We start from the raw sequence: 15,588 nt of genomic DNA, 5'->3' as shown, positions 1-15,588 counted from the left end.
GGAGTAGGTTCATTAAGACCCCTTTTTGGCCCCAAAATATAGCAATTTTACCAAATTGTTATAATGTAAACTTTTAGTTATTTATTGGATAGTAGTATGGTTCTGCTACATAACTTTGGCCTGTTTTTGTCAATACAATGCACATATATTCGGTACTAGCACCATTAAGTCATGCTAAATTACTGAAATCTTAACAATTCCAGCATTTCACTTAAATTTTAGACGGTTTCCGTGTAAAACGAAAGTGGCCGCATCCGTGTTCATCCAAAATATTGAAATGGAAGTTGTATTTTATGATAATACATATCATATATAAAGATTGAGGATGAACACGGATGCGGCCACTTTCGTTTTTGACAAAAACCATCTGAAAACTGACATTTTTTCGCATGTTTGGTAGATTTTTCATATTTTAGCTTGAATCGGATCGTTTTTAATGACTGAATAAGTTAAAATCTGTCATATAAATTATTTGAATCATATGAAATAGACACTTAAGTGTTTAAAAAGTGGTCAAAATCTTTCGTCAGATGAAACTGAAATTTGAGGCCAAAACCGGTCCTTACCGGACCTACTCCTTTCTTGGTGTATCAATTATTGTTATGTTTACGGCAATTTGTTTCCATATTTTCATTTTTTTTAATGTTTCCTTTTCACTTAAGTTTGAATATATATATCATTGGTATCGTGGTATCTCCCGATGTTTTTTTTTTAATATATTCTCGGAAAAATAATTAAAAATGAACGAAGACACCAGTTACTGAGAGACATGTATTGTCGAAATTCGCATCTGGTGCAAGAAAATTGGTTCTGTTAATTTTATTACTACCACTGGGTGATGCATCTGCTGGTGGACTATTAGTCCCCGAGGGTAACACCAGCCCAGTAGCCAGTACTTCGGAAATGACTTGAAAATACGGATTTGTTTGTGTTTATAACATTTGCTGTTACAATATATTAGAAATTATTATAAATTAAGTAATGTATTTCCCTCATGCAAAGCTCTGATTCCTTTCACGTATTTGGCTATACTTTTTGGACCTTTTGGATTATAGCTCTTCATCTTTTATATAAGCTTTGGATTTCAAATATTTTGGCCACACGCATCACTGAAGAGACCTGTATTGTTGAAATGCGCATCTGGTGCAAGAAAATTGGTACCGTTAATTTTATTACTAACTACTGTGATGATGATACCACCATGCACTGATAGTCCAATACCAGTTGTATAGGTCGCGACCAAATGCTGAAAAAAATAAAACAATACTCTTATAATTTCATGCGTCCAACGTGCTTTTCTGGATTATCTTTCACCAGGAACACTCCAAGTCAAATCATTATAAAGGATATGTTGTGTCGTTGTTCTCCTCTTATATATTTATATTTAATGCGTTTCCCTCGGTTTTAGTTTGTTACCCCGATTTTGTTTTTTGTCCATGGATTTATGAGTTTTGAACAGCGGTATACAACTGTTGCCTTTATCTAAAACAGTTGAAGAGCAATATGACAAAAAAGGACACATAAAATCCATCGAAGGTCAACATTGTCTGTGGGAATAGAAGCATAATATCCTTTTGGATTTCCATATTCAAGAACGATCAATTTTAGGAAGGTTTCTTAAAAGTCATGTTAGTACGTGACATATGGTTATTAGCTGTGCCAGCAGTTACTGTTGAAATCCTATTTGTCCTATTTTTTTGCTATAATAAAATGTGGCAATTAAACACCTGATCAAACACATTATGATGCCTACTTCAATTAAACTCGATACCAAATATCCAAACAATATGAATAGTAATCAGTAAGAAAAAAATCGACGAAAATGAAATATATCTTGACTTCATATAAATGCTGTAAATTTGAAGGCTATTTATAAATAGTGCCAATAACATTAACGGTACCAGATGCCAACATATGATACAACATTTAAACGCGTTTTGCCTTTCAATTCAAAGCAATTGGCAGATCAAATTAATTACAAAGCTGAAGACCATTAACCCCTTCCCCAACAAAAAAAATATACAAAATTGTTTTAAATCAGTGTTAGGGATATGAGAATTTCAAGAAAGGTATCAAGCATAAAGACGAACCAAATATGTCGAAAGCAGTATTTGTGCATTATCTCCTAAACCAGCTGCCTATAGTTTGCGTGAACTTGGTCGGACGGGTATAAAAATTCATCAATGATACCAGGTGTATAATTTTGTACGCCAAACGCGAGTTTTGTTTACATATGCCTCAGCCTCTAGAATCATAGCAGTTAGAAAGCCGAATCAAATACTACGTTGAAGATCATTAAAACCAAAAATTCATAAATTGTGTGACACAACTGCTACGCAATATACAGCTAGGACAGAACACAATAAGTGATTTGAATAATTAAAGATTTTATGATTTTCATACTTTATATATAAAGTCTAAGTATGAATGGTTGCCATCTGAGTACAGGTCAAGGGATCCATAATTATTTCAGGGCAGCCTCGTGAAGCTTCACGAGGCTGCCCTGAAATAATTATTGATCCCTTGACCTGTACTCAGATGAAAATCATAAACTTTTATCTCCGCACTATATATAGAATTTAAAAAAACAACAACAATCAAGACATCTTAAGCACCACTTTATTTTTGTCACAAAAATATATATCCATACTGGTTACAATCTATGTGATGTTCATAACAAATAACATACAATAAACATCTCATTAACATAACAAATACATGATTACAAGAATATGCAGACAATATAAAATATTGATCTATATTAATAGGCTAACTGCTATGGACTTAAATTTAAAGGCTAACAAAACTGTTTTGGCGATGTTTGATCGAATGCACTTAATGTTGTATTTAAAGGTAGTCAACCTATTCGCCAAAATTCATTTGGACGTCCGAAACATTTATTCTAGAATACACTAATCTGTAATATATAGTTAAACATCACATCAAACAAGGAGTTCATTTGATATATTATATAAATGTACAGTTCCGATCACCCGAGTTCCCCCTCTTCCTCCTTTTCTGTGTTTGCCTGGTTCGTATTGCTAGTTCTGAAGTTTTTGTAGTGTTTTATTTTATTTTTATTTTTGTTAAGTCATGTCTCTTTTTGGACATGGTGTTGTCAGTTGTTATTGGACTTTATTACGCTCTTGATATGTTTTCCCCCTTTGAGAAATTTAATCTAATGTTATAAGAAACAAAAAAATACTATATGTACAAAGAAAGTTAGAACTTGAAATTGTTTTCTTCTAAATAGTTGAGGTTGTTATAAATTTCAGTCAGCAGAGGGCATGACAAAGCGCAAAAATAAAACAACTACTTTGTATTTCTAATATTTCTGCTTCACTTAAGATTTTAGAATTATTTTACCAAAAATCCCAAACACATTCGAAGCGTATGTATATATATTTGATAGCACTACATTAATTTTTTTACACACACATACAAAATGATACACTGAAAAATAATCCCGAATGACACGAATATTTTTCGATTTTTCATCTGTTATTTATATACTAAGTAATGTGTAACTAAGAAAATCCTACTACTGTTCTTCACAAGAAAGTCTGGAAGAAAATTAAGTCAAGGAAAACAAATATGATAATAAATCATATGTTACCGACAAACTAACAATGTGAGGCGACTACAATTCATCATAATAACACATGTTCATTTCAAATTCAATAAAAAAGAAGAAACAAAACAAATAAGTAAGTCATCTGACTTTCGCTACAACCCATCTATTTCATTTCTACAGCGAATTTCGTAAATACTAGTATAAACAAAATAGAAATTTGTCCAATCTGGTGAAAATGGATGTGACGTGATTCTATGATATAACTATGTAGCTGTGCAATTTTATATTGCAGAAGCGTTTTAACTGTAACAAAATAATGAGTAAGTTTGGTGTAACTTATAGAGCAAACATATATATTAATGTTACAAGTACGACTGAAATTTTCCTCAATCAACAGTTATTTGGACGCTAGAAATAGCCAATTTCAATAATTGGATAAACATAAAGTTTCTTTCAAACGTCTGAAAAAAACCCATGTAAGGTGAAACAGGAAACTATATCTGACTAAAACCATGCATTGTCTGGAAACTTTGATTGCAATATTTGAATATAATTCAAATAAATAATTCGCTCAGGAGATTCTTTTATCTATGTAAACATTTAATAAAATGTTTTGTTTTATCAAACTGCGATATTATGAGGTATGTTTTATATACATGAGATACTTCCTATATACAAAAAAATTATTACATACGTTAAATGGCTTCTAGGTACAGTATGATCCACTATGTTAACCAAACAAATGTAATCACTACAATATATATCTTATGAAAGTATAAAACTACAAAACACATTTTAAACACCACATATTCACATTTCGGTAATGTACAAACAAAATTACAAATAGTTTTTTCTTTACACTTTTATTCTTTTTAAAAGATAAAACATATTTCTATAATGCATTACCATTGTACGGTATACAATTGTTGCATCCAGATTTCAAAATTATTAAGGTAGTATGTCCAGAAATTAGCAATTTTCAAATTTAGCTCATAGTTATGATTTTTGGGTTCGTACATGTTTGTATAACCAGTGTTTAAATCAGTACACATTTATTGACACTGATGCGAAACTAAGAATCTAAATGGATTTCATTAACAGCAGATAAATTAACAAATGCAAGAGTATTTTCACCTTATATTGTTTCCAATTAAGTGGTATGCTCTGCACAGTTTGTCAAAGAAACTTTGAGGAAAAGTTTAATGACTGAATAACGCGACGTACCTCAATCATCTTTTATTTTAAAAATCTATATATGTAGGTTAGTTTTTAATGTTGGGTTATGTGTACTATTGTTTGTCTATTAGTCTTTTTCTTTTTTTGCCATATGCATGGTGTTATTAATGTTATCGACATATGCGTTCAATGTCCCTTTAATATCTTAATCCCCTCTTACTTTAACAGATGTTTTAGGCATTTAAAATATCGGAAACTAAACTTTTTCGAAATCTTGAACGTCATTTTTGATTGATTGAATTAAGTTAAAATATTGAATAATGATTTTGTTAACATATATATAAATGTGTATTTCAAGAAACTAGAATTGTTTAAAACTTGACCAAATTTTTTCGAGAGCAAACTTTAAACAAACAATAAACTCGTTCAGATTGATACAGATAGATGGAGTTAAAAACTAAAATGTTAAATTGTGATAAAAAATAATAAAAAAACCCAGAACATATGACGAAGATATTTTGGTGGTAGTTTAAAGTGTAACTAATTTATCATGATCGATGTCGTCTGTAGATTGTTTTTGTATCTTATGTTTGAAATAAACAAAGTAAATCAAACACATGATTGTTTCGGACATAATAAATTATTAACTGCATGGCGTAACTGCAATTCAACAGAACAGGCATTTGTAGGATATTACTGCACACCTTTTGGTCTTTTAAATCAGCCTGGTCTAAAAATATCAAATTATTAGTAACAAATGACTATTGATTTTAATTAGAAAAAAGAATTATCTATAACAAGTGACAAAAATTTGATAATAGCATTCACATATGCTGTCACTTTGATAACATAATACACACCACACTTAGTATAAACGTTCATAGCAAGAAACCTGTTATCACATTTTATGAACAATCGACAAAAATTCGCAGTTAAACACTTGTTCAGATATGCTTTACAATAAAATGTGTCTTGTTTGCCCAATTTTGATGTTAGTTCCATATAATCAATATTGTAATTATAAAAATTGCACTATACCACATTGTTACCGTACTAATACAATAGATAATCTCACAATTTACTCACTAGTAATTTGATCATAACACGAATTAAAAACAAATCACTATTTTCATACAAATTGCTGAAAATGACAACCCAAAAATTTTAATTACTCAATACAGAAATATGAGATCAGAAATAACAGCCCGCTAAACCCCTATCCGTTTATATGGGAACATGTTCTCTAATGGGTTGGTAAATGATCATAAAAAGAAAACAACTGTAATTTTTTGGTCTCCATTCTTTTCGAATGAAATTTGTTGAAAATTTCTACTAAAATTGAAAAGTGCGGTGTCGTTTTTTTTTTTAATTGTAAATTCAAAATTAGATCATCTGACTGAACATTTAATAGCTTTTTATATTCTTCATCTGCGAATGGATAAAATCAAAAACCTGTTTGCGCATTAGACATGATGTGGATTTTTTGGTTTTATACACATTCACTGATCTTTCAAGAGTATCTGATTATCCTGAATTAGATATGGTCATTGCTACTCATCATTCTGGTGACTCCAATTCCGATTCTCTTCCGTCTCGATTTAGGCCTCTGATGTGAACATATTGTATAGTGTTTGTGTTGTAATCTATCGTTGGTCCGGCCGTACCACACCAAGGCCTAGCAAATAATCCTTCGACCTCCTCTAAACTTTTCCCTTTTGTTTCCGGTAGAGTAAAACCAATAATTAGAACACCGACAAATGCAAATCCAGCATATAACCAGAATGTACCTAAAGATTAAAAATAATAATTTATTTTTAATTTGCATATTAATTGTTTTTTTCACCTTTCAACATACTTTTTTGTTGTAAATACTTTAAGTAATACCTTCGTTTATAGTAAAAAAATTCATTTGAAATAATTTACTGATCGACATGTACAGTTGTAATACTTTTGAAGAATGTATGTTAAATCCTTCGTTTTCAGTTATTAGGTTTTTGTCAGTGTAGAAGGTATTCATTTCTTGTAGATTTTATTAATATTTGTTTAATGTAACAGTATTGACTGCATTTGTACCAAATAAAGGCAGCAGTAGTATACCGATATTCAAAACTCACAAATCGATAGAAGAAAAAAAACCAAATCAGGCATTTAATACAAGAGAATTACGACACACCAAGTCAGGCATATGCCAGTTGTTATCCATTCGTTTGATGTGTTTGGACTTTTGATTTTGTCATTTGGTTAAGAACTTTCCTTTTGGAATTCTCCTCGGATTTTAGTACTTTTGTGACTTAACTTTTTAAACTGTGTGCTTTCATTATAGTTTCAATAAAACAAAAAAGTATGGATATTTAATGCAAATGATTGATAAACGTGCATTGCGTTTAAGGTTCTTTGAATAACCATTCCGTGACACATCGACTTAAAGTAGGAAAAAGTGCAGATTACCCTCCATAAAAGTTAACAAGGGTCTTTAAGTTAGTAATATATGGGAAAAAACACATGACCCTAAAACTGAACAGTAATAGCACTATGAATAAAACAATAAAATATTATACGTAAGAGGGTTATAATGCATTATAAAGCAATTAAGTAAACATTGAAACAAGTAAAGTCAATAATGGCTTACATATTATGCAACTTTACATTTATTACATCTCTAGCGCACTCAATTCAGAAAGAAAAAAATATCACTTTTGTCGAATTCGGTAAAGATATTTAGGATTTGTCCAATGTTGATTATATTGCATGAAGAACAGTCGTTACTTTGTAATTTAACCAGTATTATTTGTAATTTGAGAATAATTTACAGATTTACATGTACTGTTGTTTTCTATTTGAAGAATATATGTGGAATTTCCAGATTACAGTTGTTAGGCTGTAGAAAGTATTCTATTTCCTGTTGATTTTATTTGCATTTGTTGATATAATGGTGTTATGAATATTTGTTCCAAGTCAAGAATATGACAGTTGTTATCCATTCCTTTTATGTTTCTGATTTTTCAATTTGATTAGGGTCTGTCCTTTTATGAATTTTTCTCGGAGTTTATTTTTTTTTGTCATATTGCTTTTTAAACTTTGTGCTTTCGTGGTATTTTCAATAATAAAAGGAATGCATCTGTAATGCCAATGATTGATAAACGTGTATTAATTGCGTGTAAGTTCTTAGACTTATATAACCATTCTGTGATATATCGACTTACAGTAGGAAAAAATGCAGATTACCCTCAATACAATGTAAACAAGGGTCATTAAGGTAGTAATACTAGTATATAAGACAAACGCATGACTCAAAAACTGAACCGTAAAACACAATGAATAAAACAATAAAATATTATACATATGAGGTTTAAAGTGCATTATAAAGCAATTAGGTTAACAATGGAACAAGTAAAGTCAATAATGGTTTACATCTTATGCAACTTCGTATATGTTACATCTCTAGTGCATAGCAACTCTAGAAGAAAGAAAAAAATGAAAATAACCGAACCTCGTGGAAAGTTCAAAAGGAAAATCTGTAATCAAATGGCAAAATCAAAACCTCAAACGCATCAAACGAATAGGAAAACACTTTTACTGAATTCGTTGAAGATATTTAAGATTTGCCAACTGTTGTCTATAGCCTAATACACAGTTGGTAATTTGTAATTTTAGCCAGTTGGTTTCAACGGAATAAATAAGCTCGTTACCGAAAGTTATGCTATTTGAGGCAATAGTAGTTCCCGAGGTTCAAATCTTAGAAATCACTTTTTGTTCGTACTGGTACTATTTTAAGTAATAATTATGAACAAATGTTTACTTTGAAATATGATTTTGTATTAATCAATCATTTAGTACTAAGGTTTAAAACAATGCATTTTTAATGAACATCTTATTTGATCAACAAAGATGGGAACTTATCTTTATGCATTGAATTACAGTGAATAGTATCAACTGGAAAATTTCAGATGCCCCTAGCAATGTTTTTTCTTAGAAAACGTAAGCCTAAAGTAATCAATTGGTACTACCACAGGAATTAAACTGTTAAAATTATATCCGTTCTTTGCAAAAGAGGGACGAAAGATACCAAAGGGACAGTCAAACTCATTAATCGAAAATAAACTGTCAGACAACGCCATAGCTAAACATGAAAAAGACAAACAGACAAACAATAGTAATTATGACACAACATAGAAAAGGGGAAGCAGATCCTGCTCCACATGTGGTACCCGTCGTGTTGCATATGTGATAACAAATCCGGTAAATAGTCTAATACGGTAGGTCACATTCATGAAAGGGAAGGGGATTGTAGTCTGTATCTGTAGTATCCTTTATCTCTAGTTCGATTGGATAGATGCGTTCCACATAGTCACCAAATTTTGCATTATTTAGTAACATCATCTATATAGCGGAAAGTAAAGTTAAAGGATATCGCGATATCTTCTTATCTTTCTTTTTATATAATAATTGTTTCCAACCTCAACCATTGTATACATTTCCTCACAAGTAATATACCAAAAACTTACCGAATCTGGTTAAATTCTCTGTAAGGCTTAAAAATGACATAGATACAGCCAAATTAAAAATCCAGTTTGTAAAAGTTGACACGGCATTTCCCGTACTTCTTGCCCATAATGGATAAATCTCGGAGTTTATTGTCCATGGCATTGGTCCCATACCTGTAATTATTATACTTGTAGTTTAATGCGGCACGGTAGTATTTCCTGTCTCATAAGGGATAATGATAGCCTTTTTTAGGATTTTCACCACTTTCTAGCATTGCGAAAAATTCTACATACACAGTTAAATGAAGAACTTTCATTATACTTTTCAGAAATAAATTTGAATATGTATCATGACCGTTTTTTGCTATTTCTAAAAACCCAAGGCCGTTAGAGCTGTTATGTCTTTTATAATGCAGTGAGTACAAACTTTAATTTTTACATTTATGTAAAATAATTTCATATTTTACTACACCTGATTCAACCCTAAGTTTGAGAAAGTATGACCAATTGATACTGTATTGTTTGTCCAATCGCACTGTTTATATGCATTTACCTAGGTTGGGTACACAAAAGAGCTGCCTGAATTCTGCAATACAAATACTTCCGTGCTACCTTAAACATGCATTGACCAATTGATGCCAGCTATACTTTATTGAAGTTTTAACATGGATAAGCATTATATTTGTGTTGTTTTAGCCCTCACTATCGCTCGGGCAAAAATAATCACAAATATACCACCCATGTTATAACTACAATAAAGTATAGCTTGCATCAATTATTTCTTAATCATACACGCATTTAAACCTGTTTTAATACATAGGTGTCAAAGTAAAAGAGGTAAAAAAAAATTCAAAGTAGTAATAATCTGTATAACAAACCTGGGGCAAAGAATATGAGATACAGTACTAAGCCAATCATAGGCATCCACGAGAAGTCCGTAGGACAAAAGTCATACGCCCATGTAAGATCTCCTTTTAAGTCTGTAGTATTACATCTCCCTCCAGTGGATACCCATGGGTTATCGTATGTAGTAGGTAAACAAGAACTATTCAAAGCAGCATGTCGGACGTCTTGATAGCAGTATCCACAAAACAAGTCTTGCATACAGTCATTGCATGTTCTGCAAAAATAAGTCAACAGGCCCTTTAGAAATGTTCTGTTGTTGTTTGTGCATACATTCTAATTGGAAAGAACTTAAAGACAATTAAAACAAAACGTTGTTTTAAAGTGATTTTAATATGATAATTGAAATGTAAGAAAATATGTATTTCCCTCATGCATATATCTATCTTCATTGCATTACTATTCGATTATTTCGGGTATATTGGCTATGCAAAGTTTGTATGATGATTTATATTTAAATCTTCTGGCCTGGAACATCACTGAAGAAACATGAATTGTCGAAATGCAAATTGAGGGCACTTATACTGAGTTAAAATAAAACCACTCCATGCCTCCAGTTTCTAATATGCCACATGACATGTAAACCAAAACGATAGCAAGTGAGAGGTATGATTTTAGACTGACTTGTGCGATTGGTACTGTGAATATTAAAAAAAATGCGTCTTAATTTTCGGTCTCCAACTATGTGATGAAAAACATCAATACAAAACCATAACTTTGCACTTAAACTGTATCCTTGCAAGTAAATAAAGGCAACAGTAGTATACCGCTGTTCAAAACTCGTAAATCTATGGACAAAAAACAAAATTGGGGTAACAAAAGTAAAACGTGATTGAAATTGTGTGTTGATGTAATCGGTCGATATGAGACTATTTAGTTCCAAATAAATGTAAGTTGACTAAACCAAAGAGCAAATAACATATACTAGTACTATCATATTACAGAGCTAAATGTGTTTTTTCAGACCATAAACTCCACGAAAATTGTAGGTTTTCAATTTAGTCTGGATTAAAAGGTAAATAGACTGCAAGGATCGATGTTCCTTTCAATAATTAAAATTAGACATTAATATTGCGTTTTGTTTTTGAAGGAGGAAGCATTTTTGTTTCAATTCAATTACATCCTCTATTGTTTTATATTACTTTTTACAAAAGATTTATTCTTCAACTAACGTGAAATTGGAATGTTATAATGAGAAGGAACCATTACCATCGAAGTAAAATTCTTATACATGAGGAAAAGTCAGTTTGTTTGAATTATAGTCCTGTTTGTGTTGCTTTAACCACCTTAGTAGTAAACGTTACAATTATTGCCTCAGTTAGACTGCCGCTACGTCTGACAAGTGTCAACACCAAAAACGTGTGTGGTAATTGTTAAATCTAATTCTGCCATCGATTTAACACTTTTTACAAACTAATTGTATATATTAGTGCAAATAAACTCCAGCGTACTGGAATTATTGTGTGAAGTTTGATGGAAATCGAATCAATGTATCAATTTTCAAGTAGTCATGTTTTTTGTTATTTTTTCTGTTTGTGATAAACATTTACCGACATACCCGATTACTCGTATTAGAAAAGTACTAACTGGTTTAATGTTTTTTTTTTTTAACAATTTTCACGAAATAAAATTTCCAAAGTTTTTGATAGAATATAAGGTCTAACACATTAATCTGTTGGATAAATAAAGTAAAACAATAAAAATGTTGAAAGATTTCGATAAAGAAAGCTTCAATTTGCTATTAGATAAATTAAGAATCAGTTTGTACCAAAAACATTTTCTAAAATACATAACTTTTTCTTTTAACCAAAAACAAAGTCATAAATACCCCTTGTACTGCAATTTACACTTCTATGTGTTAAGTACTTTACCTAAGTATGGGTTTGGTTTTTTTACAACAAAATCAGAAACAACTTATATTTCCCAAAGCATTTAAGGTATAATGCAGAGAGCAAATTAAACACCTTAAAAAACATAAAACATTTTCTGACGTTGCTACAAAATTTCTATTTAATTGCATGTTTTCGTTGTCTCATTACTGAAGTGCATTTTTGTCGATATGTTATATATTTCGGAGCACATGATTTCACCCCCAGTTGTTAGATAGGGTTGTGTTGCTCAGTCTTTATATTTCTATGTTGTATTAAAAGATGGACGAAAGATACCAAAGGGACAGTCAAACTCGTAAATCTAAAACAAACTGACAACGCCATGGCTAAAAATGAAAAAGACAAACAGAAACAATAGTACACATGACACAACATAGAAAACTAAAGAATAAACAACACGAACCCCACCAAAATCTAGGGGTGATCTCAGGTGCTCCGGAAGAGTAAGCAGATCCTGCTCCACATGCATGATGCACCCATCGTGTTGCTTATGTGATTACAAATCACATTAAGTGTACTGCTGTTTGTCGATTTGTCTTTTTCTCTTTTAGCCATGGTTTTGTCTGTTTTTTCGACAAATGAGTTTGAAGGTTCCTCTAGTATTTTTCGCCACTCTTTTTCGAACATATAGCATAAGCTCCTGAGTGAAATTTCAGAATGATGCAACAAAAACTCATCAAATATACCAAGCTTACATAATTTTGAACGCCAAATGCGAAAAAAGTAAATGTTCATTAAAGGGCTAGTATAATTTTTTTTATTTTGCCATTTAAGAAGGGACTTTCAGTTTTCCATTATCCTCGGAGTTTAGAATTTCTGTTATTTTACTTTCAAATACTTATTGATTTCTATCATTCAAAATCTTTCTTCAAAATATACTCACTTATATGTTGAACAAGGTGTTCCTCTCGCAGAGTGCTCTACCATTGATATATTCGGAGTATGAAGAGCAGATAAATGAAATCCTACTGCAAGCCATGCTAAACTTACCACAGCACCTGGAATTAAATTGTATAATGTTACAAAACATGACAAGACTGTTTCTTTAAAAGAACTACTACATTATGGGATGAAAACAGTTTACGATACAAAACAATTGAATAATTAGATTGACGTAGCTTTCATCACTTATGGAAATGCTTAAAATATTTACGCGAAAACATTAACTTATACTTTTGTGTCTAGATAACTCGTTAATTTTAAGTGATAATAATCGGTTATGGCCTTTATCCTTCCTTCTAACAACATTTGACATATCACGAAAATACTTTAGTACCTATTAAGCTGCTTATAGTTAATGCACGTCTTCCAATTCGTTCTACTAAATAAAGTCCAAGGACGTTGAACAGAAAATTGATTGCCGCCATGACTGCCGAAAGTAGTATCGCCGTCTGATCATTTTTCACACCTGCCATGTGAATTATAGTTGCAGTATAATACCTATAATAAAAAGTAATAGGATCTCATTGTGATATCATTAGTTTATTAGTAAAACATTTAACAAATATCACTATATTTCTCACGCAAATACCGTTTTGGAAGTATATGGGAATAATTTTTTAGTAGTTAACAGGGATATTTGCTTTCAAAGCAATTTCATTCTGAAACTTGTGAGAAAACATTTGCATGTCTTTCTGTTTTTTGATTTTTTTTCATTAAAATCTTAAACCGCAAAACAAATGGTTTTATACTAGTATTTTTTTTGGGCCCTTGATATCGTTCTGTTCGGTGTGAGCCAAGGCTCCGTGTTGAAGACCATAGTTTGACCTATAATGGTTTACTTTAATAAGTTGTGACTTGGATGTAGAGTTGTCTCATTGACACTCATACCTCATCTTTTTATATCTGTAAATCAATTATTTATAAACTTGATTGTATTTTGCATGCCTTTGTGGTTTCATTGTTAAAACATGCAACATTATTTGAATGCCTTTTCTATAAGATCGTACTCGAGGATAAAACCTCGTGGTTACCACTAAAACAAGTCTTCGGCAGTAACCTGAAGTCTCCGAATTTTTATGTCAGATTTGACTGAAAATTGGTTACTAAAGTTCACCAACGAATAATGATCGAGATATGCGTATTACCATATGTTTATTTCTAAGGAAGAAATTTTCTGTTGTGATTCCTTAAGATAGAATGAAAAATCATGCAATCAACAAAGATATCAAGGTCTTCAATATAAACTCTTCTATGTACCCATTAATGTTAAGAACAACCTGGTTTTTCCTTTGATGTATCATGTTTATACTCGATGAAATGAATTTATCTCTTGATTTTGTTTTATGTTTCATTTTTGTACGAAACGGACGTACTGCACTTTAACCTCCTACTGAAAATAAACTGTTTAAATATGGACCCTATATAAAGTATTGTATTCTGATTGATCTGAAGAAAAACAACTGGTTGTATTGACCATCATTGCCAGCTTTATTCCAAAATATCACTTTTCTATCAAAGATAGTACAAACCTTTCAAGCAATTTTGTCGATGGAAATATCTAATTCAATATTAATAAAAGAAATGATGTATAAACGAGAATTAATTAGACTTCAGTAACATTTAATAAAAGAAAACCTTTGTCAACAAAAAACGTCAACAATAATACAGGTTCATAAACAGAGTGGATTCATTTTTTGTTTGGTTTTTACCATTTTTTTTTGGTGTATTAAAAAAGGAGAGAATTTTCGTAATTACTTAATTTTGTGATTTTAGTTTTTCTTTTCAAGCTAATTAAAACTTTCGATTCTGTTGGTACTGTTCACTTGTCATGATTCAAATTCGGCTCTTCCTTTTTCATAATCTCGTTTGGTTACCACTATATTATTAGTAACCACTTTTTGTTCAGCAATTTCTATGTTTCCAAATTTTTGTTTTTAACTCTATGTATGAGTTACCATTCTGTTACAATATCTAAAAAGATTAGAATTTCAAGTTGATTTGAGGGTAAACTATTATAGCGCTTTGGACGCATTAGATTCATAAACTGATTTCATTTTACGCTGCAAATTCAATAATAGATATAAAAAATCTAACTTGGATACCAATAAATGTTGGTACATGTTAGACAGTTATATAATATAATTTAGTTAAAAAGCACATGCAAATTGACATTTAGGCCATGATTATATCAGTTTTATGACTTGATTCTTCAGAACTGCTTCCCATAAGCTATAATGCGATCATGATTGATATAGTTATATGCATTTTTATTGTTATTTTTAGAAAAAACTTCGAATATCACGCTATAAAGATATAGCCTAAATCTAATTTGACATAACCACATCTTATTCAAAGCTCTTAATTTGAAACTTGGTTGATTATAAAACAACCACAAGGGTAATAAAAGCCAGTCTGCTATGCTTTACCTATATATACTTTATGCTTGAAACGTGATGCTTAAAAACATCACATTAAGGTACTTGGAATATCTGTTAAAAGTGCAAGATCAAACTAGTAAGCACTAAGAAGTTAATTATTCGAAAAAGATATTTATGTCATCCATATAATAATAATAATAATAATAATAATAATAATAATAATAATAATAATAATAATAATA

General features: G+C 30.9%; 1 protein-coding gene across 1 annotated transcript in view; it reads right to left on the bottom strand.

Moving 5' to 3' along the window:
- Positions 1–2,597: 2,597 nt before the first annotated feature.
- Positions 2,598–15,588, bottom strand: part of LOC134724011 (proton myo-inositol cotransporter-like) — a 71,178-nt gene continuing 58,187 nt past the window's right edge. Inside the window, exons 5-9 of the mRNA XM_063587427.1 lie at positions 13,303–13,466; positions 12,910–13,024; positions 10,113–10,354; positions 9,256–9,408; positions 2,598–6,537 (exon numbers count right to left, since the gene is read on the bottom strand). Of these exons, the coding sequence (XP_063443497.1) occupies positions 6,308–6,537; positions 9,256–9,408; positions 10,113–10,354; positions 12,910–13,024; positions 13,303–13,466 (904 nt within the window). The 3' untranslated portion in view covers positions 2,598–6,307. The remainder of the gene's footprint in view (positions 6,538–9,255; positions 9,409–10,112; positions 10,355–12,909; positions 13,025–13,302; positions 13,467–15,588) is intronic.

The sequence above is a fragment of the Mytilus trossulus genome, chromosome 1 (genome assembly GCF_036588685.1).
Source record: "Mytilus trossulus isolate FHL-02 chromosome 1, PNRI_Mtr1.1.1.hap1, whole genome shotgun sequence".
NCBI classification, from domain to species: domain Eukaryota; kingdom Metazoa; phylum Mollusca; class Bivalvia; order Mytilida; family Mytilidae; genus Mytilus; species Mytilus trossulus.
The sequence above is the reverse complement of the archived record's forward strand: the minus strand, read 5'-3'. Positions and strand labels throughout refer to the sequence as shown.